Here is a 26,869-nt window from a genome sequence, read left to right on the forward strand (position 1 = left end):
AATTAATTTTGGTCACCAGGGAATATCCTAAATAAAATACCCAAGTCAGTTTGCAAATTTATGGTGGTTTAATTAATATTGAAGGAAGAAATTAAGGAGAAGGGAGAGGGAAAAGGTGTAGGATTTCTCCCGCCTGGCCTGTGCCAGGGGGAGTTCAAAGTCCTCCACCACGAGTTCTCTGAAGAAGATTAGTGGCTTTCTAAGAGGATAATGTTTGGAAGGTAAAGGAGAAAGCATCAGCCTAAACTCCGAGAGGGCTCAGTAAAGATGCTTTACCTGAACTACACTACTCAGCTTCCTCTAGTATGGTATCAAGGAAAACTCACCACTAAACCCGGACAATAGCAGCTGCCACCCAAGATGCTGAAATGCTCAGCACACTCCACTAGCCACCTCTCTGCCACCAAAGAGTCTGGAGAGAGGAAGTGATGTGAAATATATAGATGGATTTTACATCACTTTCCTGCATCTCACATGTACCAATGATAGCTTAAGCTTGGCTTAGGACAGCCCAGGGGTCTGTCAGTTGTTTCTGATTTGTCATTTGCTAGCACATGTCTGGCATGGGCCATCCTCCTAAATACTTAATCCTTAAGTATGGGTGTAGACATTCCTGTTTTTGTTAGACTAAGTAGGGTAGAGTAATCTAAATTTCACAAAGTGGGGTCCCAGCTCTGCAACTTCATAGTTTTAGACCTTGAGCATATCACCTTAAACCTTTTAAATTTCACTTTTCCCAAATGTAAATTGCGGGTGATAATATTTGCACTACCCATTTCATAGGGGTTTTTTTGAGATTGAAGGGATACTTTACAAACATGAGTTATTAATACACTTAATATGTCGGTGCTTCATGATCTCATTCAGTATAGATTTCTACCTATATTTGCCTTGTTGTATGATTTTTTTAGGATTCATATCCTCTCATAATTCTTCTGTAAGACTATCCATCCAACACATAGGAGACAGTTTTCCATTTTAGATCATTTAGCAGTTCCTTGGAACTAGTTCATAGTATTTATGCTATCCCTCTTTTATGCCTTGCTCGCTCAAATGAAAGGCCAATCATCTTTTCGAATCATATATTTCCTGGATGGCATAATTTAAGGTGCTTTCCCTGTAAAAATCGCCATTGCTAATGTTCTATAGTCTTCTTTGGCCCCATATGCAACTTTTTTATTGACATTTAAAAGTGATCAACAACTTTGTTTCTTCAGAGATTATACTTGTATTAGAAAGAAAATCTAGGAGATATTTCTGGTAGTAATAAATGAGACACTCTGGCTGACTAGAGAGATACTAGGGGAAACCTCAGGGTGCCTAGTTTTAATGGAGATAGGGATACTTCTGAGAGATAGAGAGATGCTAACAGAGGGGATACTCTGGGGTTGCCTATTGATCACTACTGATGGCTAATAGAGCAAGATATTTCCTACCCTCCACCCTTCACCTCCCAGTTTTCCACCCACACCCTCCTGCCACCCTTCCCCTCTCCCCTGTTAGTCAGCCACCTTTCTATGTAACTCAAAGGTGAACTGTGAGGTTTAGAGAAGATACCTTTTCCCTCTTTCTCAGGTAAGGAGGTTTATTGGGAAAAACAGGACAAGGATGGAAATTGAGGTGAGAGGGATAGGATTATCCCTAATCTATAAGGAGGGTTAGGAGGATTTGGGGAAATGTAAGTCCTGTCACAACTGTGACACAAAAGTCTGTCAGGGAGATGGAAGGACAACTGTTTAATCTTCTTTCTTCTTCCTTCAAACTCAAATCTCAAATATACAATCAGTTCTTCATACTCTAAGCCACCAACAAAAGTTAATTTCTTCTCAGCCTAGCTCTAGAAGCTCCCCCAAGGGTCCTTCAGGCTAGGACAGAAGCTAACAGGGGTCCAGTTCAGAGCTTCTTCCCCCCTTCAGCCTGGCTTGACTCTCCAACTGTCTTTCCTAGGAACATTCTATTTGGAATGTTCTTTCTTGATTGATAGCTGAGGTCCTTTACTTTGTTTTGCATGCATGAAATTCTCTCTTCCTTCATGCCTCTTCCACATAGTCTCCCATAATTAGCAGTCACTGAGCATCACTGAAAGAAAATAGTTATTCTGACAGATGAGTTTTGTTTCAGAGAGCAACTTGATGTAATAGAAAATACTGGGTATTCCCCATAAATATTCTGATTTACTTTCTTCTTCCTGTTTAGTTATGGGCCTAAATAATCACCCATTTGCATTGTCTATCCAAGATATATGTACTGGATTACATAAATGAGGTGGCTATCCAACCAAATGTTATATAGCTTGGAGAGTGGAAATTATTCATCCACTTGGCTTTTCCCATTTATATTGTTAGAACAATCTCTTTTTGAGTGGTTATGAGCCCCAATAGTAGTCCAACATTGTAAAAACAACAATTGATATCAGGATACCATACCTTTTGGTTGACCAAAGCAACTTGAACACTATGGTAATAGTAATAAACATAATAATGTATGTAAAAAGTTTTCTATCTGTAAAGCACCATAACTTGTGAGCAGTTAATCATATCATCATTAACTGTGGTATTTTTAAATTCCAGGGCCAATAATAAAATTACTGAAATTTTACCTGAACATCTAAAACCATTTCAGTCACTGGAAACTTTAGATCTGAGCAGCAACAATATTTCAGAGCTCAAAACTACATTCCCTTCTCTACAGCTCAAATATTTGTAAGTATATCTTCAAAGTTTTTTTCTTTTAAAATATAAAATTGATGATCATATTTTATTTTGTTTTCTTTTCCTTTACAAGTATACAATCAATCACTTGATTTGATTTTGAAATTGATAAATTTCTTATAGAAAACTGTATTCTTTTTGATAGTAGGAAAGAACAGAATTCAAGTGGATCAAGTGGGAAAAGTCTCCACAAAAATTTCTTAGGAATTAAATGAACCTAGTCTGCTGTACTTAGTTTTATAAACTTCTTTTTAATGTACTGACCAGTTTTTATTTTTTATGCCTTCCAAAGTGGCAAATTGCCATAAGACTTCATCCTCACCTAGTTATCTACTTGTGTTTTTATACAAACCAAGAATTAGGCTTGATCAGTGACTCTCACACCAACAGTTTTCAAATATTTTGGTCTCGGGATCCTTTTATTAAAAATACTTCAGAAAGGGTTAAGTAAGTGCAGTGAATAGAGCACCAGGATTGGAGTCAGGAGGACCTGGGTTCAAATGTGACCACAGACACTTCCTAATTGTGTGACACTGAGTAAGTCATTTAACAGCATTTGCCAACCAATGCCTGTCTGTCTTAGAGTTGTTACTAAGACAGAAAGTAAGAGTTTAAAAAATTATCAAGAACCCCAAATAGTTTTTATGTGAGTTGCATCTGTTTATATTTGCCATAATAAAAATGAAAACATCTTGGTATCATTATGAAAGTTCGAACCAGTAAATATTAACAAATATCTTCTGAGTGTCTTGTGGCAGTCAGCTTAAATTATACAGGAATTCTCCTTAGCTGGGGAAGATGTTTTTTTCTTCATTGACAAGCCAAAAAAGGGGAGAAATTCATCTACAGATTTAATTTCAACAGGTACATAAATAGCAACCCAATCAGATCCATGGAAGCTGGTTCCTTTGACAATTTGGCTAACACACTTCAAGTACTGAAATTGAACAGAAACAAAATCTCAACTATTCCCCCGAAGATGTTTAAACTGCCTCATCTGCAACATCTGTAAGTATAGTATGCCTTTTCACTTATTTTTGTCCTAGACAGATCACAGACCTTCATGAATAAATAGTTACATGTCAAAAATGTCTTAGATGCCAAGGGTTGGATTGAATTTCCTTCAAGTTGTCTTACTTGTTATTTTCTAACTTAAAGAGTAAATATTGTCAGTACTGAACAAAGACAAAAACAGTTTCAAGTTTTCTGTTGAAGAAAATAAGCCCTTAAAAGATAAACAATGACATGTACTGAGAGTCAATACTGTACATCAGTTCCAAGAGGGAAGAGTAGAAAAGGCTAGTTAACAAGGTTATTAGAATAACATAGGTGGGAAGTGTCTGAGGTCAGATTTGAATACAGGACCTCCACCTCTAGATCTTGCTCTCAATCCACTGAGGCACCTAGCTTACCCCATGCTTATTCTTTTAAATAGCATTTTTCAAAACTAGAGAGTGATCAGTGACATAAGAATTGACAGCATAAACTTGCTCTGATCTCATTTTTCAATGATCCACTGAACTGCTTACTTGGAATGATTTAGAATGTTTTAATTTCAAACCCAATCTTGAATTTTTATATATGGCTTTGAGTTTATCCACAATGAACAAAAAATAAAAAAGAGGTATAATTTTATTTTCATGGAATTTTGTTATAATTTCATACTTTTTAATGTATTCTGATTTCTTAAGGAAACTGCCTCTCTTAAAGACTCTGCAACAGCCACATAGATCAGTGGATTGAGAATCAGGCCTGGAGATAGGAGGTCCTGGGTTCAAATATGGTTTAGTATACTTCCTAGCTGTGTGACTGGGCAAGTCTTGCCCAGCTCTTACCACCCTTCTGCCTTAAAACTAATACATACTATTGTTTCTAAGACAGAAAGTAAAAGTTAAAAAAACTGTTTGGATATTTAAAACACCAAATCAAAAGATACAAGTATTTTATTTTTGGTATCTCAAAAGATTCATGATTTTGTCATCACTGCTACCCTTTCCTGCCAATTCATATTCAGATCTTAGTGTTTCATGATTTGCCTGCCATCAATGTTTATCACCTAGTGATAAACCTTTCTCCAAATTTCAGGGACAATCTAGGCTGGTCCTTGTTGTTGGACCCTTTGATCAAAACTTTGTAAGAACCCAGGACTATGTTTGGACCATGATAAGGAACCCTACTCAATTTTTAGTGGAGAGCAACTCTTTCTTACTGGTGGCTAAGTAGTAAGGTAATACCCACTGATTCTGATTGCATGAATTGAATAGGCAGCCTTCATATTCCTTACAGGGAGCTGAATCGCAATAAAATTAAAAAAGTGGATGGGCTCACCTTTCAAGGACTCGGTTCTCTGAAATCACTGAAAATGCAAAGAAATGGGATAAACAGACTCATGGATGGAGCCTTCTGGGGACTTAGCAACATGGAAATCTTGTAAGTGTAAATAATACAATGAGTTTACTTTTAGAATTTCTAGTCCTCAAATCATAGAAGATAATAATTATTAGAGCTGGAAGGAAAATAGAGATATGTTCCAGATCTATTCAAGGGGCATTATATAGAATGTTGCTTGATTATTCTGTTTTAAGTAATGTTTCAAATACTAGCAATGAAAATTTGTAAACATGTATTTTCTTCTTCTTTGATCTCTTGGTAACCAAACTATCTTTTTTTATCCTTAGACCCCAAGTATCTAACAATAAATAAAACTAGATGATCTCTTGTAATTTAATATGCCTCTTATATGTATATGACAAGGCTGGTAACAAACTGAATGTTTGAATCCTGTCTTTGATTCTTGTTGTGGATATAGGCAGTTGGATCATAACAACCTAACAGAGATTACCAAAGGCTGGCTTTATGGTTTGCTGATGCTGCAGGAGCTCCATCTTAGTCAAAATGCCATTCACAGGATCAGCTCTGATGCCTGGGAATTCTGCCAGAAACTCAGTGAGCTGTGAGTTGACTTTTATTCTCTTCAGTACAGAATTCATGCCAAAACAAGAGCTTCTTAACATTGTTCTTTGAGCTTTTCCAAACTAAGTTTCCAAGGTGACAACACCCACTTTCCCTCCCTCTCCCTCTACCTCTCCAATCCTCCATCCGTGACTACCACTCTCCATTCTTTCCTCTCTTCTTCTCCCTAATAGTATTGTGATAAGTTAGAGCCAAGGTGTCTATTTCATTGTGGTGATACATGTGTTGAAATATCGCCACGGTCATTTTCAAATGAAAAGGACCTAATTTGTTTAATTTGTTTGCATCACAAATCATGCACAAGTTCAGCATTATTAAAGATAATTTTATAAGGATTATTGTTATAATAGCTCTTCTGCAAAAATAAAGCATTGTGTCGAGTTGAATAAGAAACATGTTATTATCATTGACTCCATTATTTTGCCTTTTCAGTGACCTGACTTTCAATCGCTTAGCAAGGTTAGATGATTCAAGTTTCATCGGCTTAAGCTTACTAAATACTCTTCACATTGGAAACAACAAAGTCAGCTACATTGCTGATTGTGCCTTCCGGGGGCTTTCCAGTTTACAGACATTGTAAGTTACACATTTTGCGTTCAGTACATGAACTTAATTGGTTCCTAAATGTGCCCACTTATTTCCAAGCAGCTTTTCTTTGTTGTGAAGGAAATGTGTACAGCCTCAGAAATAGTGTCTTAATCTTTCCCAGATCAGTTTCATTAAAACAGATCCACTGTAGCCATATGTGTTTCTTTAAAAGATTAAACAGGACAATGATGAGATTGTTCTTGGTGATTACAGTGTTGTCTTAATCTCAAGGAAGTGGATGTAAATGTCTCGAGGAAAATGATTTCATGTCCACTAATTTCTCCTTATAGGAATTACAAATTTAAAAATAGCCAAAGTTAAGAGTGATGGGACCACTGAGGGAAGATGGTTCACATAATATTAGCAATCAATCTTTAAATTTCCTTCTTTCCTCCGAGAGAAAGACAGCTAACTGTTTAGTGACCATTTTAAATATCTCAAGAGTTCATTTACCTTGTATAACTTACTTTTGTTCCTCACACATTAGAAACATTTTGTTCTACTAACTATTGGAAACATTACCTAATTGAAAGATACTTTGTATGCTTTGGCATACTACGGCTTGTGTGGTTGGAACAGTGGTTTTAATGTTTAACCAACTTTTGGGAACATTTAGGTCTTTACTATTCACTTAGTCATTTGGTTATACACATTATTAGGGGGCTAAGAAGCCTCTAACAGACCTTGCTCTGGTCAAAGTAGTTAAGAAATTCTTTAACGGTAATGACTGTGGCATAGTAGGTAGAATCCTGGACTTGGCATGAGAAAGACAGTTCAGTCTCTACTCATTTGAGATCTTTATGGGCAACATGAGTATAATAATAACTATCTCCCAGGGTTGTTGAGAGGCTTAAATGATACTATATGTAAAGCTCTAGATGATAATAAAAATAACATCGATTACAAAGCACTTTAAGATTTGCAAAATGCTTTTAAATATGATATCTCATTTGATCCTCACAGCATCCTTATGAGGTATGCACTATTATTCTCATTTTACAGACAAGAAAATAGAGGTAGAAAGAAATTAAATGATCCATCCAGAGTAAATCAGTGTCCAAAACAAGAATCAAATTAGGGTCTTCCAGACTCCAAGTCCCACAATATATCTATACACCATGCCAAAAATATTAGTTAATATTATTATTTGGGTTTTATTGCTTTTACATACTAAGTTCAGGGTGATGACCAACCAGCAAAATATAAACTTTTTGAGGGCAAGGATTTTCGGAGGGGTGGGGCATCGCAGTATTCCCTTGCACTTAGTAGGGATGTAATAAATGCTTATTGGATTGAATAGCCTTTGACTTGGGATTAAGTCTCTGAGAATCAGAACCATTCCTTCTTAAAGTGCACACATGAGTCAGTTCTTCCACACCTCCTTATAAAATGCTCTGTTTTCAATAGGGATCTAAAAAACAATGAAATCTCTTGGACCATTGAAGACATGAATGGTGCTTTCTCAGGACTTGACAAGCTTCGTAGACTGTGAGTCTGATTTCCTTTCTGACTTACCTCAACCTTTCACTTTAGAGAAATTTATTATTAAATGAAGTCACTGCTGTAAGAAACAGCTGAAACTGAATTTGTAACTGGCGGCTTACTGTTTTGCTTCCTTCTTCCCAAAGCAGTTCTATACACAAAATTAGAGGGGATTTATATATACCTTCTTCTAGGTTCAAAATGAGACTATATTCATGCATTTATTAAGCACTTCTCTCTATGTCATACATCTCTAAAAATTAATTTGATGGGTAAGATTATCCTTCATGTGACTGTCAAAATAATCTTTTTAGTGTCACTCCCTCATTCAAAAGCTTTCAGTGACTTTACTTTGTTTCACTAAATGTACATTTTCTAGGCTCTGTCCTCCTTTCATCCTCCTCCACCACCTTCCCTTCACACAATGTGTGCCAAACAAATTGTACTTTAATTGTTCCCCCACCTTCTGGACAATTGCACAGGTTCATCCCGGTGCCTGGAATGCATTGCTGACCCATCACGACAAATCAAAATCTTGCTCTTTCAAGGCTCAGTTCTAATTTTTGTTCCCTCAAATCCTTTTCTGTACCATCATCTCATTCTTTCTCCTAACAGCTGAGTGATTGATTGCTCCAATCTGAAATTTCTTATAACATATGTCTAGACACTATTCTCTTCTTTTTAAAAAAATCTTTGTTGTGAACTCCATGTTGGCATCCACGAACATGAATATTTCATTAGGCAAAAAACAAGATTGTATAGAACTGAATTTCTATTATCCTTTTTTATGTATATGCATGTTTAAATAGACACACACAGAGTTAAACAGATCACTTTCCATCTGTGGGGCCCTGGGGCACTACTTCTAGTGGACCACATGGACACTGGCAGTCTCTATTGCTGCCAATCCCAAAGAAAGTTCCATGCTATAAATTTTGGAGAGAAAAAAGGAAAATAAATGGCACAGGAAGTTCCTCCCTCTTTTTAAAGTCTGCTTAATGGGTGGCTCATCTGGCTCAGTGGTCAGTAGGGGGATTGCTTCGTTAATCTCAAAGCACAAAGTATTGTAGCTGATGAGTCACAGAGTACTTAGCCCAAGATTTCACAGATCACCAACCTCTATTATATACATATACGTGTATATACACATACACCCACTTTATTAAAGTAGTAACAATTTCACATGAGTGTCTCTCTTTTTTTTAAAAGAACACATGCCTTATCTCTCTTTCCTCCCTCACTTTACGTAGATTATAAACTCCCCTAGAGCTGAAGTAGTGGTGCCTTGTTATCTCTATATCCTCAGCACTGAGTGGTCCTTTTTACAATGTAGGTACTTAATATTATCTATTGAATCGAACTCACGTAGAAGATTATGAATTCAACATTTTGTAACCTTTATCCGTAATGTGATTGCTCATAAAGTGCCAAGGAGCTAATTGTCAGAGTGCAGAATTATGTTATTCCCAGCAAGATTTTTAAAAAGCAATCCAGTAAAGGACCAACCACAAGATGATAATACAGTGCTTTTGCATGGGGGAAAATGTTATATTCATGAAAGTTCTTCTCTCTTACTAAATTTTTAAGCATTAATCATCATGTCTGAGAGCCCACGCCAAATGCTACATTTATTAAAATTGATACAATGGTTGAATTAATGATATTTGTTTCAGTGTTGAGAATAGAATTAGAAGAAATTGTTTGGAGTTTAGCTGAAATAAAAAATATATGCATAGCAGTTAGGAATCTCAAAGTAATTTTTGTTGACTTATTCGGTTTTTAACATATTTGTTTTCAGGATACTCCAAGGAAATAGAATTCGCTCTATTACCAAAAAAGCCTTTTCTGGCTTGGATGCCCTGGAACACCTGTAAGTAAGAGGCGTCTTGTTCATTTTGCAGCATAGGACATTTTAAAGTCAATATTTCTGACTCACCAACATAAAAAAAAGCAAATAGAAAAATAATTTTTTTTACAATATAGAAAAATTGTGACTCTGGGCAAATCTCTCAGCCTCTCTAGGCCTCAGGTTTTTCATTTAGAAATGAAGGTTTGGGCTCAATAGTCTCAAAGTTCCTTTCAAGTTTTAAATCTCAGATCCATTTGCTCTAGCTACTCCCCAGGACTGTTATAAAATATATATACCTTTTTGAATGTTGTGGAAAAGGTATGGGTAGTACCTGACATGAAATATAGATTGTTACATTTGTTTATTTCCCCTAGATAGGACAGTTCTTCAGATTCACTTTACTAGGTAAACATAATATAGAAGGCGAAAAGGTGGAGCAATCAAAAAGTAATGTATTATTCTCTTTATTCTTCTGTATTGTATAGTTGGGTCCATGTAGTTAGCTTCCTTTACTTCTCCACAGCTCAGCAATTTAGTTGTAAATAAAACTGAACCTACTTAAAAGCAGAAGAAGGCTGCAAGTAATAGGGCCATTTCTCATAAAGCCTAAAGAGCTTCAAAGAATTTTTTTTTTTTTTGGTTCAGCTTTAAGAAAAAGAAGAAATTTTGTTTGGGATCCCTCAAAGCTACCAACTGGTAGCAACACCTTTGTCTGAATTATATAGCTATTCTCCTTGAAAACCCATTCTGCTTTTGGAGAGGTCCTTGGGAAGTTTTCCCTTATTTTAAGCTGAAATCTCCTTCCTTATAATTTTTGTCATTGGTCCTTATTTTGGCTTTTGAAGGCTAGCAGCCCATATCTTTCTAGGCCCTCTTCTGCTTAGCTCTCCCAGTATTTCAAGGGTCTTAATTATATCCCTTGGTGAGCAGCTAGGTGGTGCAGTGAGTAGCTACAAGATTGTGGGCAAGTCATTTTTAACCATATTGTTCTCAGTTTCCTCTTCTGCGAAATGAGCTAGAAAAGGAAATTGCAAACTGCTCTAGTGTCTTTGCTAAGAAATCCCCAAATAGGATCTTGAAGAATCAGACACAACTGAAATGATTGAACAACAAATTACATTTAAATTGTTTTAATAGTTAATTTTAATTTTTAATATTTAAATTACTTTTAAATTGGGCATCTAGATTTAAATACATAATTTTCCAGATGTGGTCTGGACAGGAGACTGGGACATCTTTGCTTTTGGATGCTATATTAGTGGGATCCAAGATCACGTGAGGTTTTTAGCTGCCATATCACACTATTAACATGCTTGGATGGTAGTCTGGTTAAAATCTCCAGGTTTTATTCTAAACCAGTAGGTCTCTAGCTGTATCCCTCTCATCTTGTCAATAAATTTTTTGAACCCTAGTACAGGTACGATATTTTAGTTCTATTTTTGTTATTTTGTCCCACCATTCTAGAGCCTGTTGATATCTTTTTTTAAGATCACAATTATGTCTTCCTCTAAATTATAGACAACATCTAACTTTGTGTTATCTACAAATTTGAGAAGCTGGCCTTCTTAACCTTTTAAAGAAGCTGAACTGGTACCAGGACAGATCTCTATGTTATTCTACTTGGGAATTCCCATACTACTGTCTTCTCATCCAGTCCATCTCCATATTTTATATAAGAGACAAGATGGTAGCATGATGAAACAAGTACTAGATCCTGAGCTAGAAGACATGGGCTCTATTCCTGGTCCCATTCATTGTGTGTACTTGTGCAGGCCAATCAAACTTTCTTTGCCTCAGTGTTCTTCTGGACTGGATGACCTCAAAAATCCCACTTGGCTCTGAGATTTCTCAGTAATGTGTCGAAGATGCTGCTAAAGCTCAGGGACCCAAGCATTGTGGCATTATTGTGGTTTGTCAGTCTAGGAACCTCTTCCAAAAAGGCAGAGATCTGGCATGACTTGTTCTTAATGAACTTTTACTTCCCAGCTTCTTAAGAGCTCAGAAACAATCTCTCTAATTTTCTTAGAATTTTACCAGGAATTAACTTTGATTCATCATATTTATTCTTTGCATACCTTTGTTGGTTCTTTTTTTCAGAGACCTGAGCAACAACGCAATCATGTCTTTACAAGGAAACGCATTTTCACAAATGAAGAAACTTCAAGAATTGTAAGCTTTTATTCTCCTTTCAGCTATTTTTTTGAGCAGTTCATAGAGTATAAGAGATACCACAGGCTTAAATGAGATAAAATGAAATAATACTATATCTAAAGTACTTTGTAAAGCTTTAATGAACTACATACATACATATATATGTGTTATATGTATATATGATGATAGATAGATAGATAGATAGAGATAGATAGATAGATAGATAGATAGATAGATAGATAGATAGATAGATATAAATGTCAGTTGATTTATGCATGGAATTGCTCACCTAGATCTTAAAGAACAGTATGCCATAATAGAGAGAAAGCTGGCTTTGGAACCAGAAGTCCTGGATTCAAGTGTGCTTCTGAGATATACTGACTCAGGAGTCCTAGCCAAATCCACTTAGCATCTCAATGACCAAGCCAAGTCACTGTGACCTTGAGGGAGTTTCCTCACCCCCTAGTTTTCTATACCAGGAAAATCACAAGTCTGATCCAGTTAGTACGACCAGACAACCATATTCTTAATATCCATATTTCTTCTGCCAAGTACTCTGGCTGATCCATTGTTCTCTATCCCCTTGGCTACTTACTCCAATGACAAAGGTCACTCCTCACCCATTCCTGACTGTCCTTTGAGGTTTTTGATTGTGTCACCAGAGAAATAGAGGTGAGGATTTGGCAGGGTAGGTGATTGCAACAACCTGTATGACTTGGCCAGATTCTTGAGTTTTATTTTGTAGATTGGAATATATCAGAACAAAGCTGTAGGCAGGTAGTGAGCTTTGTAATGGCAGCATTTATGAATCAGAAAGCCATGTTGTGGCAGCATAATGAACATGACCTCTAGAATGTATTCAACTTGGGATATGCATTTTCAGCTTTCAAATGCATCTGATTGTTATTATTTACTTGTCTTTGGTTGACTTGCAGAGAGATATGTATTTCACAGAGATTAAAACAAATGTAATTACTCTCCTCAGGCATTTAAATACATCAAGTCTTCTGTGTGATTGCCAACTCAAGTGGCTCCCACAGTGGGTGGCAGAAAACAACTTTCAGAGCTCAGTTAATGCCAGTTGTGCCCATCCTCAGCAGCTAAAAGGGAGAAGTATTTTTGCTGTGAGTCCAGATGGCTTTGTTTGTGGTGAGTATGACTATTCTCCCCTCATCCTAGTCATCCTCCTCCTGCCCAGTCTAAACACGTTGTTCATAAAATGATTTCTTTCCTTTTATCAGCTCATTTATTTTTCTTTTGCCACTTTGAGATGGGTTACTATACCCTCTCATTTTATTTGTTCTACAGATGGGAAGAAATGTGATAAAGATTATTAGCTTATGGCTTATACAGAACCACAAAGAACCAAAGAGAACTTGTACAGACCTGTGAGAAGATAGAAATGTGCATGAAATATTAAATTTATATAGAGATATGTTTATACTTATTTATACATTTATATATTTTAATATATAAACATATATGTGTATATTTATATACTTAAGTGCATACACATGTATGTGTATGTATGTAGGTATGTATTTATGTGTAAATACACATGCATGTTATATTATCAATGAATAATAAACATATGCAATGTACACATGAATACATATAAATATATAGATAATTAAATATTTCAATCAATGAGATTATATATTGTAAAAGGTCAGTTAGGGTTACTAATTAGCAAGTGGCTTTGTTTAATTTATGAATTTTTGTCATTTGAATCTGACTTTATGGAAAACTCCTTGTTCTGAAATTGAGTTTTGTCAGAAAACTAAAATTACTTCCATTAGTATTTAAGAGTACACCTTTCACTCTTGCCACATGGCCAAACCATCGTCTTTTCTTATACAATCCCTACTATGTACAAAGCAGTGTGCTGCCCTGTGATTCTTTAATACATAAAGTCACATCATCTGCCATGATTTAGTAGTCATTCCCAGAGTTAGACTGGCATGATCAATTGGATATACACTGTTGATCATGTGTGATGAGGCATATGGTAAAGTGATCCCATCTCTATGAGAGAAAGTTTGGCAAGAATTGGATCTGTTTTACAGGTAGAGAAATAAGGTAGAAATTATAATTGCCTTATTGTCTGAGGCTGTTCCTACTTTGTTATTGCTGATTAATGAGATGCTCAGCATATGAGCAGAAATTGAATAAAAAATTTAATGCATGAAACTGAGTATCCAACTTGTGATCTATTCAATTGGAAACTTCTACAGTGATTAATTATAAACCATCAGTGTCTGTCCAGGGTTCCCCCACCATACTGGAAACCTTCATTACTTTCTTTTGGTTCCAATGAAGCTTTACTCCTTCTACCTCTCACCCCTCACCCTTGTCACATAACCAGCCTATCTTCTCTTCCTGTCATATGATTCCTTAATAATACCTATTTGTCTTGTTTGTAAGTCTCCTTGGAATGATTTGCTTTCTTGAATACCTTCCCAAGATTTCTTTAAATTGGTTTTATCCTCCTCTGTTTCTTTTCTATGAGATAATATTGTTTGTGGTGGTCCATCATCTTTCTTTGTAAGATTTTTACAAACCAGTTAATGTTCTGAGTATTGCCTTGGGCAGCCATTTATCTCCATTTGACATGTAAGTCAGATTTCTTGCTAAGGTACTCTATGCTTTTTTGATATGATTGTTGATTGATTTACATAAGTTAAATTTGATTAAAAATTTATTAGAATCAGAGTCAGTGTCTTTTCTGTTCCTCATTTCCCATGAGGCAAGGGTAGAGAGAAATGCATGCAAACCTATGATTTAAGAAGAAAAATACAAAGGAAGCCAAAGACTGTAAGCAGAAGTATATCATGTCTCTAGCCCATCAACAATTCTTTCCAAAAAAATTTTTTTGATCTTCACTGGACCTGACAAACATCAGATATTATTATTTTTTAAAACAAAGCATTATATTTTAACAGAGAGGATGACTTCTTTTTGATATGGAGTTATTCCTCAGGCAACTCTTTCTGTATATAAGCCCAATAATTCATCAGAAATAGGATCATCATTTAGAAAACTCTAGAAGAAAGAATAATAATGAGAATTACAGTGGACGCAACTGAATCCTGAGCTACTTAAAAGAAGCAATTTGAAGTGTAAATCATAGATAAATAAATGTTATATTAACATACAGTTACCAAGGGCCTTTTTGATATTTCCTCATTATATATTCAAACATTGATTCAGCTATGAATAAGAGTGATCAAATCTCTACATGTCAGAAAAAATTAATCTCAATTACAGCAAGCCATTTGTGAGGCTTTAAAAGCAACTGAATTATTAGATCCCCAAACTAGTTATGCTTCTGAGCGTATAGGATGGGGATTTGAATTAATCAAAAGTATTCTCTTTAGGGTTTACACATTCATGGGAAACTTAAGTTCAGAAAGTTAATTGGAAGGGGTGGGGGAGAAATTCAGAAAACTGAAAATAGTTACTTATAATAAAGAGTTGCATGAATTGTAATTATGGTGTTAGCCTTATATTACCATGGAATGGTATGATTGATTCATGGTTTTAAAACCTCCCTGCAGAGGCGAGTTATCTTATCATTGTTAGAATGTTTATTTTTCACAGTAATAGGCTTATTTTTTAAGTGGTGGTATGCCTAAATGACTGGATATGGTGTCAGTTCTGTGTTTTTGTAAATTGTGGAACCAGTTGCTATCATCTGACAAATTACCTATTTTTATTTGCCCAACTCAGTGCTGTGGACATCAGGGCAGTGATTATGGCTCTAGGAGGTTGTAGAGGCATTAGGAGTGGTGACTATGACATTAGTAAAGTTTCTTAGCTAGTTTCTTTATAAGAATTACATAAAGTTACATCATTGGCATCGAGGGGTTACCGACTGCATATTTTCTGATAACAATGTGGCATACCAGAATCAAGGTAGTTCAGTGGCCCAGAGTCTTAGGCTGGAAGTAGTTAGGAAATTGGATCCTGCCTCAGACATTGGCTGTGCGACTATATGGCACCATGCAAGGCACATAGGATGTGCTTCTGAATGTTTGCTGATCGATTGATAGTCTAAGGCTGTCACAAGTGTCAAATGACATATATAAGGCATTTTGTAAACGTAAGTTGTTATTACCAGTTGATTTTTAAAAAAGACCTAATTTCTCCTGCTTCCAGGTAGACTCAATTAGTAGTCCATCATCTATTTCTAAAGCAGCCAGTTTCTAGTTGAGCTTTGTAATCATTGCTTCCATTGCCTAGACCACTCTCCTTCCTCAATTCCACTTATTTACTTCCATGGTTTCCTCTAAATCCCAACTATGGTCCCATCATACATAGGAAGTCTTTCCCAAATCCCTTAATTCTAGTGCTTTTTAATTCTGTTAATTATTTAATAATTATCCTGTTTATAAGTTACTTTGTATAAATTGGTTTGCATGTTATCTCCTCCATTACACTGTAAGCTGCTTGAGGCTAGGGACTGTCTCTGTCCTTATATCTCTAGTGCTTAGTCCAGTGCCTGGAATATAGTAGGTACTTAATAATTGATTGGTTGAATTTAAAGACATATAAGCAAAATCCAATCCCTTGCAAATCTATTCCATAAGTATTCCATTGGTGTCCATATTGCAGCCATGTCTGGTCTTTAGGCACTTAAGTTCTTAGTTTTTTATATTTCTTCTTTGTTTATTTTGATAGATGATTTTCCTAAACCCCAGATTACAGTCCAGCCAGAGACCCAGTCAGCAATAAAAGGCTCCAACTTGAGTTTTATCTGCTCTGCTGCAAGCAGCAGTGACTCCCCAATGACATTTGCCTGGAAAAAAGATAATGAACTACTCCCTGATGCTGAAATGGAAAATTATGCACACCTCCGAGCCCATGGAGGGGAAGTGATGGAGTACACCACTATTCTTCGGCTGCGCAATGTCCAATTTACCACTGAAGGGAAATACCAGTGTGTCATTTCTAATCACTTTGGTTCATCGTACTCTGTCAAAGCCAAGCTTACCGTAAATAGTATGTGATTTTTCTTCTTCTTTTTGCATTTAAAGAGACTTAATTGTTTTAGAAAAATTGACCTTTCCCTTTTTCTAACCCATGTAATTCTTAATTCCTATCTTGGAATGCCTTGATGTGGTTTGTATGGTTGATGTCACCATTTCTGTGTCCTATTCTTACAAATTATTGTGTTCCCATTTATATTAGCATTGTTAATTTATTTTTACAGATAACTATATAGAAAGGAGAGATAAATCTAGCTTATAATCATGAAATTTTGTGTCTGAAAGGGACAGATGACAGAATCACAGATTGAGAAAGAGATTCAGAACTCATCTAATATAACTTGTATTTGACTGAGAATTCTTTCTCCAGCAACTCCCCAATGGGCTTATCTAAACTCCCCTTCAAGGATCTCTTGTAACGGGAAACATCTTAAAGCATTCCATTCCACTTTGGGGTAGCGCTAATTGTTAGGAAGTGTTTCCTTATTTTAAGCTTAAATGTTGCCTTTTCACAAACTCCACCTGTAGCTTTTTCCCTAGATCTAACCTCTGAGCCTACCAAACAATCCAGTTGCCCTTAAAATGCAACAGAAACATATAGAAGAATCCTAGACGGGGGAGTCAGAAGACCTGAATTTACTTTTTTAGCTCTTACTAGCCATATGACTTTGGTGCAATCACTTAGCCTCACTGAATTCTATAAAATGGAAATAACTGTTATCTGCCCTTATAGTAGAGGGTAATTTTGAGAACCAAAGGAGATAAACTATGTAAAACTGTTTTATAACTAAACAAACAAAATTAGAATAGAAGCTAGAAAGATGATGAGCATGGCTGCAGTATTAACATGTGCATTTTTGGTTTTAGTGCTTCCTTCATTTACAAAGATACCCATGGATCTCACAGTCCGGGCTGGAGCAATGGCCCGATTAGAATGTGCTGCTGTTGGCCACCCAGCTCCACAGATTGCCTGGCAGAAAGATGGCGGCACAGATTTTCCAGCAGCTCGGGAAAGACGTATGCATGTTATGCCAGAGGATGATGTGTTCTTTATTGTGGATGTGAAAATAGAAGATGTTGGTGTTTATAGCTGCACTGCCCAAAACAGTGCTGGGAGTATATCAGCTAATGCCACACTGACTGTCTTGGGTGAGTTGAAATGTAATAAGATTCTGAACCCAGGCGGCTGTGGGATTGAACAAGCATAGAACTACAGGAAATTGGCTCTTTCTCAAAGAATCCTTGAACATGAGTCAGACGGAAAGTTTTTAGGGTAGGGTGCTACCTGTTTTAATGGAATGTGTCCAGGAAGAATAACTGTCCTTTTGATTTTTGTTCTGAATGATGTACAGTGGCTTTGCATGGTGAAAAGTTAACCCCCAGTTGAAATGCAGGAACAATGGCATTGTAGATAGAGTGCTTGGTTGAAAGTAATCATGAATTTAAATCTGGCGTCAGACGCTATGTGATTTGGGCAAGTCAAAAAATCCTGTTTGCCTCAGTTTCCTCAACTGTCAAATGAGCTGGAGAAGGAAATGGCAAACCATTCCAGTATCTTTGCCAAGAAAACCCCAAAACGGGGTCACAAAGAGTCATACCTGACTAAAACAACTAAAAAACGAAATACAAATTATTAAGAATTCTGGCTACTTGTCTCTGACTCCTTATACTGTTATGGAAACCAGTACAGAATGAAATAATTTTAACAACCAAAGTGCTTTGTAAACCATAAAGAACTATGCAAATATCAATTCCTTTTATTAATAATTGTATTTTTCTAGATCACGCAAGACAGTAGGGCTAGAGAGTTGGTCTAGAAATGAGGAAAGCCTGTGTTTAAGTCCCTCTTGTAATACATACTGGCCATGAGAGATAGTAAAGTATGAATAAAAGATAATCATCCAGGGGAAGTGTAGTTCCAGGAGAAGTCACTAAACTAATCCCAAATTAGAAAGAGAATTGGTTTTAAGAATTTATTATCAATACCATTAAAAAGGATTATGAGTCTAATATATGTATAACCCATTGAAATTGCATGTCAGCTCCTGGAGGGAGGAGGGAAGAGGGGAGGGAGACATGTGTCATGTAACCATGGGAAAAACTGTAAAAACATGATTATCAGTAAGATAATCCCTTGTAAGATCTACACAACAGAAAGTTTCCCTTTAAAAACCGACCACTTAGATTCCATCAGCAAGCATATCTATTTGTAACTTATTTCTCACATATTTTAACTCCTATACTAAGAAGATTTTGCCTCATCATTGTGGCCATTTCCCTTGCTCTGGAGTAAAATCAAAACAAAATAGAACAAAAATGAGTTAGTCTGGATAAAAGTAATAAATGTTCTACCTTAATGCACATCAGCCTTGTTAAGGTACACACAAGTGAATGATGAAGGGGTAATGTAACAACTAATGCCACTTTCAGGCAGAAATAAACATTGAAAAGAAAATCCTCCAGTTATTGAATGGCACAATTTTAAGTTTTCATTTTAAATAAACTCTCTTATTGAACCTAGTGGTACGGGAAACTTGCATATGTGAGTCACTGAAAAAAAAAAACGTGTCATTTCAGAAACACCATCATTTTTGCGACCATTATTGGATCGAACCGTGACTAAAGGAGAGACGGCTGTCTTACAGTGCATTGCTGGTGGGAGTCCTCCACCCAAGTTGAACTGGACTAAAGATGACAGTCCTCTGATTGTAACAGAACGGCATTTTTTTGCTGCGGGAAATCAGCTGCTCATCATTGTGGACACAGATATTGAGGATGCCGGAAAGTACACTTGTGAAATGTCAAACACGCTTGGAACTGAAAGAGGGAATGTTCGTCTTAGTGTAATTCCCACTCCCACCTGTGATTCTCCCCAGAATGCTGCCCCATCATTAGATGATGATGGATGGGCCACCGTGGGAGTTGTGATCATAGCCGTGGTTTGCTGCGTGGTGGGCACTTCCTTAGTGTGGGTGGTCATCATATACCACACAAGGAGGAGAAATGAAGATTGCAGCATTACCAACACAGGTGTGTAAATAGAAGCTTGGCACCAGGTGTAGTAGTCATGTGTGTTTGTGGTTTAGGAATAATTTTCTTCTCCAAAGTATTTGTGTATCTCTAGGTCTCAGGCAGAAGGGTGACTCATTTGTTCCAGTCTGTAGAAGTATGGCCAGTGAAAAATGACATCTCTACCATTATTCTTTGCCCTTCCCTGAGTGCAAAATGCATTTGTGTTTGATTTTCACATTCCTTTTCGAGCACAAATTGAAATACAGCATAACTCTTTACCATTGATGGTCAGAAGATAGGAGGATCTTTACCTATGTTACAAGAAATTAAGCATTTTGTCACATTCTTACTACGTGGTCTTTGCTTGGGGGATTTAATCTGGTTTATGGTACATTCAGGTCCTATAATGTTCATTTATATTGTGTGGAGGGGAAATTCTTGAACTGATTTAGGATTTCTTTTTCAAGAAGAGAACTAGAAGATTAAATAAAATAATCCAAGGTTAACTTGTAAAGTAGATTCTACTCTCTAAATAATCATAGCTCCTTAGCTTGTTCAACAGAAAATTACTTGATCCAAATGAGTTTTGCCAGAAAAACTTAGCCCTGATTTCATTAAACCTATATTTAAAAGTTTAGGAATCATCATATTGACTATTGATCAGAGGGGAATAATAGGCATTGTAACCATATTGGGTATTTTGTGTTGTTATTTATTAGAATATGTAGTTTATGTAACATTATATTACATGTATTTTTGATCCCTGTGTTGTTTTTTTTTTCACAGATGAAACGAATCTACCAGCTGATATCCCAAGTTATTTGTCATCCCAGGGAACATTAGCCGAAAGACAGGATGGGTACGGCTCATCGGAAAATGGGAGCCATCACCAATTTATCACTTCTTCAGGGGGCGGCTATCTTTTACAACGTGACAGCAGTGGTAGGTATTTGAAATAAAAATGGATGTTGGATTAAGTGCTTTACCAACCACCAAAGCACAGAAATTTAGTACCTAGCCCAAGGTCATTGGCGTAAAGCTGAGTTACACAATCTTGCTCCTTCTTCTATTAGGAAATCTTTCATTGTGTCCATCTTCACCAAGGCAAGCAGACTAAGTGAACTTGATTCCCTTCATGCAACACTGAGAGTCCTTACTTTTACAAATCTTAAATCTTTTTTAGACTTTGACCATATACTATTGCCTGTTTAAATGAGAGTGTCAGTTACTAAACATGAATGAAGTGCCTGTCCTATAGTAAGCATTGGGAATAAAAAATGATGCAGTCCCATCCCTCACGGAGCTAATCTTCTTTAGAAGAACACAGTCGATCCACTACAGAATATATACCCCACAAACACAGTGAATTTCAGAAAAGGGTGGATATCCTGCAAGGTTTCATGTTGGAGTTGAGCTGAACCCTCAAGGAAAGTAGGGATGATAAAAGACAAATGAGGTGCAATGATTTGAAACTCAAGGGATAGTTGGCAATTAGGTGACTCATTGGATTGAGAGCCAGACCTAGAGACAGGAGATTCTGGGCTTCAATCTGGCACCAGATACTTCCTAGTTGTATGAGCCTGGGCAAGTCACTTGACCCCCATTGTTTAGCCTTCATGGCTCTTCTCCCTCGGAACCAATACAGATTAGTGATTCTAAGATGGAGGGTATTTATTTAAGAACGAAGAAATAAATGTAAGGGTCAGACCGGATCTAGCCAAAGATGCAATATTGTGCGTCAGAGATAACAAGTGGTTTGGTTTGGCTAGACCACAAAATGTGTGAAGTTGAGTAATGCATAATAGGTCTGGATAGGTAGTCTAGGGCCAGCCTAAATAAACCCAATAGTTTATATTTTTGTACGTGATATTGTATCAAATTCCCTACTAACTCGCTAAATTAGTGTCATTCTTTTAGTAAGAAGAAACTAATTCTGACTCCGCTTTCATCAAGAAAACAGATTGGTATAGTGGGAAAAGCACTTGGCCCTAGAGTAAGGGCATTTGGGTTCATATCTCACCACTGAAGCATCACTTAGCTGATGATTGTACTAAGTGATTTCCTAGGTCTGTTCTGGGTCTGAATCTAATTCCAGGATCAGTTGTAACTTCCCTTATAGCCACTGATCATACATTTGCCCCATTGATACAGCAGAAGCATTATTTCTGATGACCTGATCTAAATGTTTTTTTTTCCCTTATCTGGGAAAAGTGGGAATATTTCCAAATGGGAAAATATTTATTCGTAGGACTGATTTAAGTGGAGCATTAGATAGAGTGCCTGCCCTAGAGTTAGGAAGACCTTATGAGTTCAAATCTTGCCTGGGCAAGTGATTTCCCCTCAGTTTGCCTCAGTTTTCTCATTTATAAAATGGGGGTAATAATAACAGTGCCTACCTAGTTTGGAAAGCACAATGCCTAGCGCATAGCAGTTCCTATATAAAATTAACCATGATAATGATGATATATATCTTTCTGATTTCAAGGCACTTGTCATATGGATAATAGCAGTGAAACAGACATGGAAGGTGTCACAGATCCATTTTTATGTCACTACCTGGGAACAACAGGCACAGTGTATCTGAAGAGCACAGTCTATGGCTCCGATTCTTTTGATACCTACCGACCAGGTATGTAGATTTAAGGCTTGGGTTGTGGAGAAGAGAGAAATTATAAGAAAATTCATGCAAAGGACAGAAGCTGGAGGTGGGTCAGCTGTCAGTCAAATGAAAATTCCATTTGGAATGTTCCCGGGAAAAGCAGTTTGAAGCCAAGCCAAGGATGACTTTTTTTAAAATCTCATTATACCTCCCTTCTTCCCCTCTGCCAATCTCCCTTCCTCCCCTCTTCTTTCCTTCAGTTTTCCCCTTCCTCCTTCTTCTTCAGCCTCCTTCTAAGTCACTCAGGGTGAGCTATGATGTTTCAGAGGAAATACTCTTCTTTATCTCAAGTAAGAGTTTATTGGGGAAAACAGGAAAGATGGAGGATAAGGTAAGAAGGGTGGGATTTCCCTATTATCTACAATGAGTGTTAGGTTGGAGGATATTGAGAGAAATGGCAATTCCTTCACTAGCATGAAACAGAGCCAGTTAGAAAGAGATAAAAGGACTATTGTCCTTCTTCTGCCTTCAAATCAACCAGGCCACCTCCAATTTGATTATCCCAAAGTCCCAGAGATAAACCCAGCTTCTTCCTTCAAAGTCACTATCAGCCCAAAGCCTTCAAAAACAACAACAACAACAACAACAACAAACAGTCATGCTTTTCCTGGTAACATTCCAAATGGAATTTTCATTTGACTGACAGCTGACCCATCTCCAGCTTCTGTCCTTTGCATGCATTTTCTTATAATTTCTCTCTTCTCCACAGGGTCAAGATTAATTTGTCACCACTCCCAGTGAAATTCTAGCAGTGCCAATTCTCTCAGAACCTGAATTTTTCATGTGTCCTTTTTTTTTTTCAAGGTTGCAGCCCAGATCCAAGAACTTCTTGCTTGGATCATTATGATTCTGCCTATGTAAAGAAAAAAGAATGCTACCCATGTTCTCATCCATCAGAGGAATCCTGGGACCAAAATATGAGTAGTGTTGGAATGTCGTCTCCCATAACTAAGTTATTCAACTCTATCTACATTCAAAATGAAGGTTCTGGGATCAAAAGCTTGTCTCAAGACAGAAATGCTGTTGATTTTAATGCAATCCCAGAGTCAACATCGACTGCATCCAATAATGCTTTTATGGGTGAGTTTCTCAGTTGAATGAAGCCATCGAGGGAGTAACTCTTAGCGTATGTGCCTGGAATACAGTAGAAAATTCAAATGCCAGACTTATGAAAAAGGATGATAAATTTAGAGTTGGAAAGTACTTTAGAGGTCATCATATCCAAAATGCTCATTTGATAAGATAAGGGAACTGAGATGCCAACAGCCCAAGATTATAAACATAGAATGAGGAAAAGCCAGGATTTGAAATAGGTCTTAGGAATGAATCTAGGATGCCTTTTACTATGTCATGATTTTCCATGTGGAGAAATAAATTCATTGATGACATAAATATCTTTTAGGCGGATTCAAAGAAGAAGAATTTTTATTTTTATTTAACTTTATTATACATTTAATCTAGATTTGAGAGACTGCTTTTAGGAACTTTCTGGGAAGCACTGTGTGTGGCATCCCAAAGAGATGAGAGTCCAGGGAGTGGCTTAGGAGCTCCGCCCTTCAACTATGTGGAAAAAGTGGTTTTGGGCTACAAAGTGCTTTGGGGTGGAGCTGAGTGTACAGCATGACTGTGGTTTGGGATGTCTAGTAGCTAATAACTGAACCCACAGAAGAAGGGTGGAAAACAACGGGACTACCTAGCAAAAATTGCTAGCAAGACAAATTTGAGTCCCTTCTGGCAGTAAAGACTCATTGGAGTTTAATGCCAGCAACTAGGAGGCAATTAGATGTAGGTTTTGGTATTTTTAGTTCAGTCAAATATTAATAGAAGATAAGAGAAATAGATAAAATTAATAGAAGAAATGGATAAAAACTAATAAAAGATGATCAGAAAACATGTATTCATTTACTAAGTGGGTGGGAGTAAAAAGGGATGGAAAGAAAATACACCTAATTTCCTAAACTCTAGTACATAGACAGGTATCCTTCCTATATTGTTTGTACACTAGCCAGAGATAGTCATTGAAAATTCATATTTAAGAGATATGCATTTTAAAATTCACTTAAAAATTCTGATATTTGTATGTCTAAACCTTTAAAGGGCTATGTAGATGGATTTTATTGGTTGAATACTCTTTCCACCAGTCTAGATTCCAGCCATTCCCAGACTTCTTCATCCTGTTCTTCCCATTCCCAACATGCCAGAAGATTTCTGTGTACTCCTTTTCATATATTAAGGGCACTAGTTTAGCACTTGGGCTTTCTATTTATTGGGTCTTATTCTTGATAGTTATGACTAGCTCACCTCCTTTTTTTTTCTAACCTCCTCCTTGAAATTGCCATTTATAGCAAATTTGAATATAAGTCAACATTGGCAGTATGTTGTAAATGCACACATACACACATCTTTTCATTTCCCTTTGGGTCCCCCACAATTTTGATTCTTTCAGGGTCATGGAGTTCCATGATCCAGAGCCATATTGCATCAGTCAGAGAATTTTTTATCGTAATCATTTTTGTTTATATGTGTTCTTCCATTACAGGAACATTTGGGAAGCCCCTTGGGAAGCCTCAACTGGATGCTTTTTCAAGTTGCGGGCAGCCAAAACTTTTACACATGAATCCTCATGACTCTCAAGACTTTTCCTCAGAATTAGAAGAAGATGGGAGAGAGAGGACAGTTTTTCCAGGAGAAAATCACACACATGCCTATAAACAGGTCTTGGAAGGCTATAGGACTCCTACTTTACAGTCTTATGACCTGGACACATAGCTGCACTGGTACTAACTATTGAGTGGAACCAAAGAAATCTTCTAACATACTACCTCAAACAGACTTTTATTTAAGAAAAAGAGAATCGTATGACTTTAAAGGAAACTGAATTTTTAAAGAATACCCCAAAATGCCTATTTATACAAATTTTTAAAACTGCCAAAAATGTTATAAAATTTTATACAGGGAATAACTTTCATATAAGAATATCATTTAAAACTATTTTATAGCTTTGTTTTATGCAAAATTGTATCTTTTGTAAATTAATGGTATAAATATCATGACTATTTTATGTATTTTTATAACGCCAGATTTCTTTTTTTATTGAAAATGAGTACTAAAAAAAGCCTTTTGTTTAAAAAAAAAACAAAACAACAGCACAGTCTTATCCCTTCTTGGAATGGAGGTGGTTCAGTCTTTCTTTCACACAGGACATATAATAAGATGTGGGGCCTTGCGGTCCCAAAGTCCATACAGATAAAGATAAATGGATGGAATTACTACATAAAATTTGTTTTTAACGTCTTTGGAATCCATTCCTACCAATTCTTATTCCGAATATTTTCCAGTTCACAAATGAATGAATATTCTGTTTGCTCTATTAATGGGTCTCTTAATGTACATGGTAGAGGTTTGTTGACGAAGGGCATGGCGTAATACAGCAAACATGACCAAAAGCACTTTGCTATCCTGCAGTTGCATTTATGCCACTTTAAGCTGTACCTCAAGACCTTGCCTTGTGTAGCTTTTTACTTTTCCAAAAGCACTTTTACATTCATCAATACTATTACATGTAGGTAGGGGGTAGTAGTTATGTGTTGCATTTTTTCACCTCTATCCCCATTTTACAGATGAGGAAACTGAGGCAAGCAGAAGTGAAGTAAATTGTGCAGCATCCCTCGCACTAGGAAGTGTTTGAAGTCAGGCTGGAACTGAGCTTTGCCTGACTGTAGACTCAATGCTTTTATCAGCACTGTGCCACCTACTAAATGAATCACTTGAATGAGATAGCTTATCTAAATGATTCTACACTTTCATGTTCACCAAATGGTTCTTCAGGGTTTCCTAGAATTCTGTAGAGAAATTGTTGCTAATAGTATCTTGTTTCTGAAGACTAAATACCAATTCTAGCATGTAAAATCATCAGAAGATTCAGTCAACAAATCAAGGAAAATGGTCTATTAAAATATTTGGTTCCTAGCAGTATTTGGGTATGGAAATGGGAAAGGGAAGTGACATGTGAAAAATGAATGTAATTCTGTGTTTTACAAAGGAAGGTTTTTCAATAGGTGGAAGTGGTTAAAGGAAGCAATTCATTAAATTTGATAATTCCAAAAATCATGATTTTTGCTTTTGTTTGGTAAATCCTTGGTGGTTTTGTAAAGTGGAAAAATCAAGTCTCTTGCCAAAGATCTATTAATATTGATATCCAAAAAAGGTACGCCTATAGCACATGCACCTCTTTAAGCCTTAGTACATTGAAAGTGCAAATTTATATACTTGTCAGGCTCATTTTTGAAACCAAATGGAAAGCAGCTGTTGGACTAGTGCATATCATACGAATTCCTTTCAGAGGATACATTGGAAGAAAAAGGTTTCCCTGCTTAATGGAGCGGAGTTTTAGAATGTTGTTGTTTATAAGCCAGAAACCTGGCACCCAGATTGCCATATAGCCTTCCCCCTTTTA

At 36.6% G+C, this 26,869-nt stretch overlaps 1 protein-coding gene across 3 annotated transcripts in view; it reads left to right on the forward strand.

The window, feature by feature from the left end:
• Window positions 1-26,520, forward strand: part of LRIG3 (leucine rich repeats and immunoglobulin like domains 3) — a 129,727-nt gene extending 103,207 nt beyond the window's left edge. For all 3 annotated transcript variants that reach the window (XM_056797705.1, XM_001375178.5, XM_007502925.3), the window contains 16 exons: window positions 2,571-2,702; window positions 3,576-3,719; window positions 4,998-5,141; window positions 5,521-5,664; window positions 6,117-6,260; window positions 7,680-7,760; window positions 9,553-9,624; window positions 11,701-11,772; window positions 12,740-12,903; window positions 16,435-16,755; window positions 17,610-17,891; window positions 19,320-19,772; window positions 20,541-20,696; window positions 22,240-22,383; window positions 23,218-23,493; window positions 24,953-26,520. In XM_056797705.1, the coding sequence (XP_056653683.1) occupies window positions 3,604-3,719; window positions 4,998-5,141; window positions 5,521-5,664; window positions 6,117-6,260; window positions 7,680-7,760; window positions 9,553-9,624; window positions 11,701-11,772; window positions 12,740-12,903; window positions 16,435-16,755; window positions 17,610-17,891; window positions 19,320-19,772; window positions 20,541-20,696; window positions 22,240-22,383; window positions 23,218-23,493; window positions 24,953-25,182 (2,799 nt within the window). In that variant the 5' untranslated portion in view covers window positions 2,571-2,702; window positions 3,576-3,603 and the 3' untranslated portion in view covers window positions 25,183-26,520. The remainder of the gene's footprint in view (window positions 1-2,570; window positions 2,703-3,575; window positions 3,720-4,997; window positions 5,142-5,520; window positions 5,665-6,116; window positions 6,261-7,679; window positions 7,761-9,552; window positions 9,625-11,700; window positions 11,773-12,739; window positions 12,904-16,434; window positions 16,756-17,609; window positions 17,892-19,319; window positions 19,773-20,540; window positions 20,697-22,239; window positions 22,384-23,217; window positions 23,494-24,952) is intronic.
• Window positions 26,521-26,869: the final 349 nt, after the last annotated feature.

This window comes from Monodelphis domestica, chromosome 5 (assembly GCF_027887165.1).
Source record: "Monodelphis domestica isolate mMonDom1 chromosome 5, mMonDom1.pri, whole genome shotgun sequence".
Taxonomy (NCBI): Eukaryota; Metazoa; Chordata; class Mammalia; order Didelphimorphia; family Didelphidae; genus Monodelphis; species Monodelphis domestica.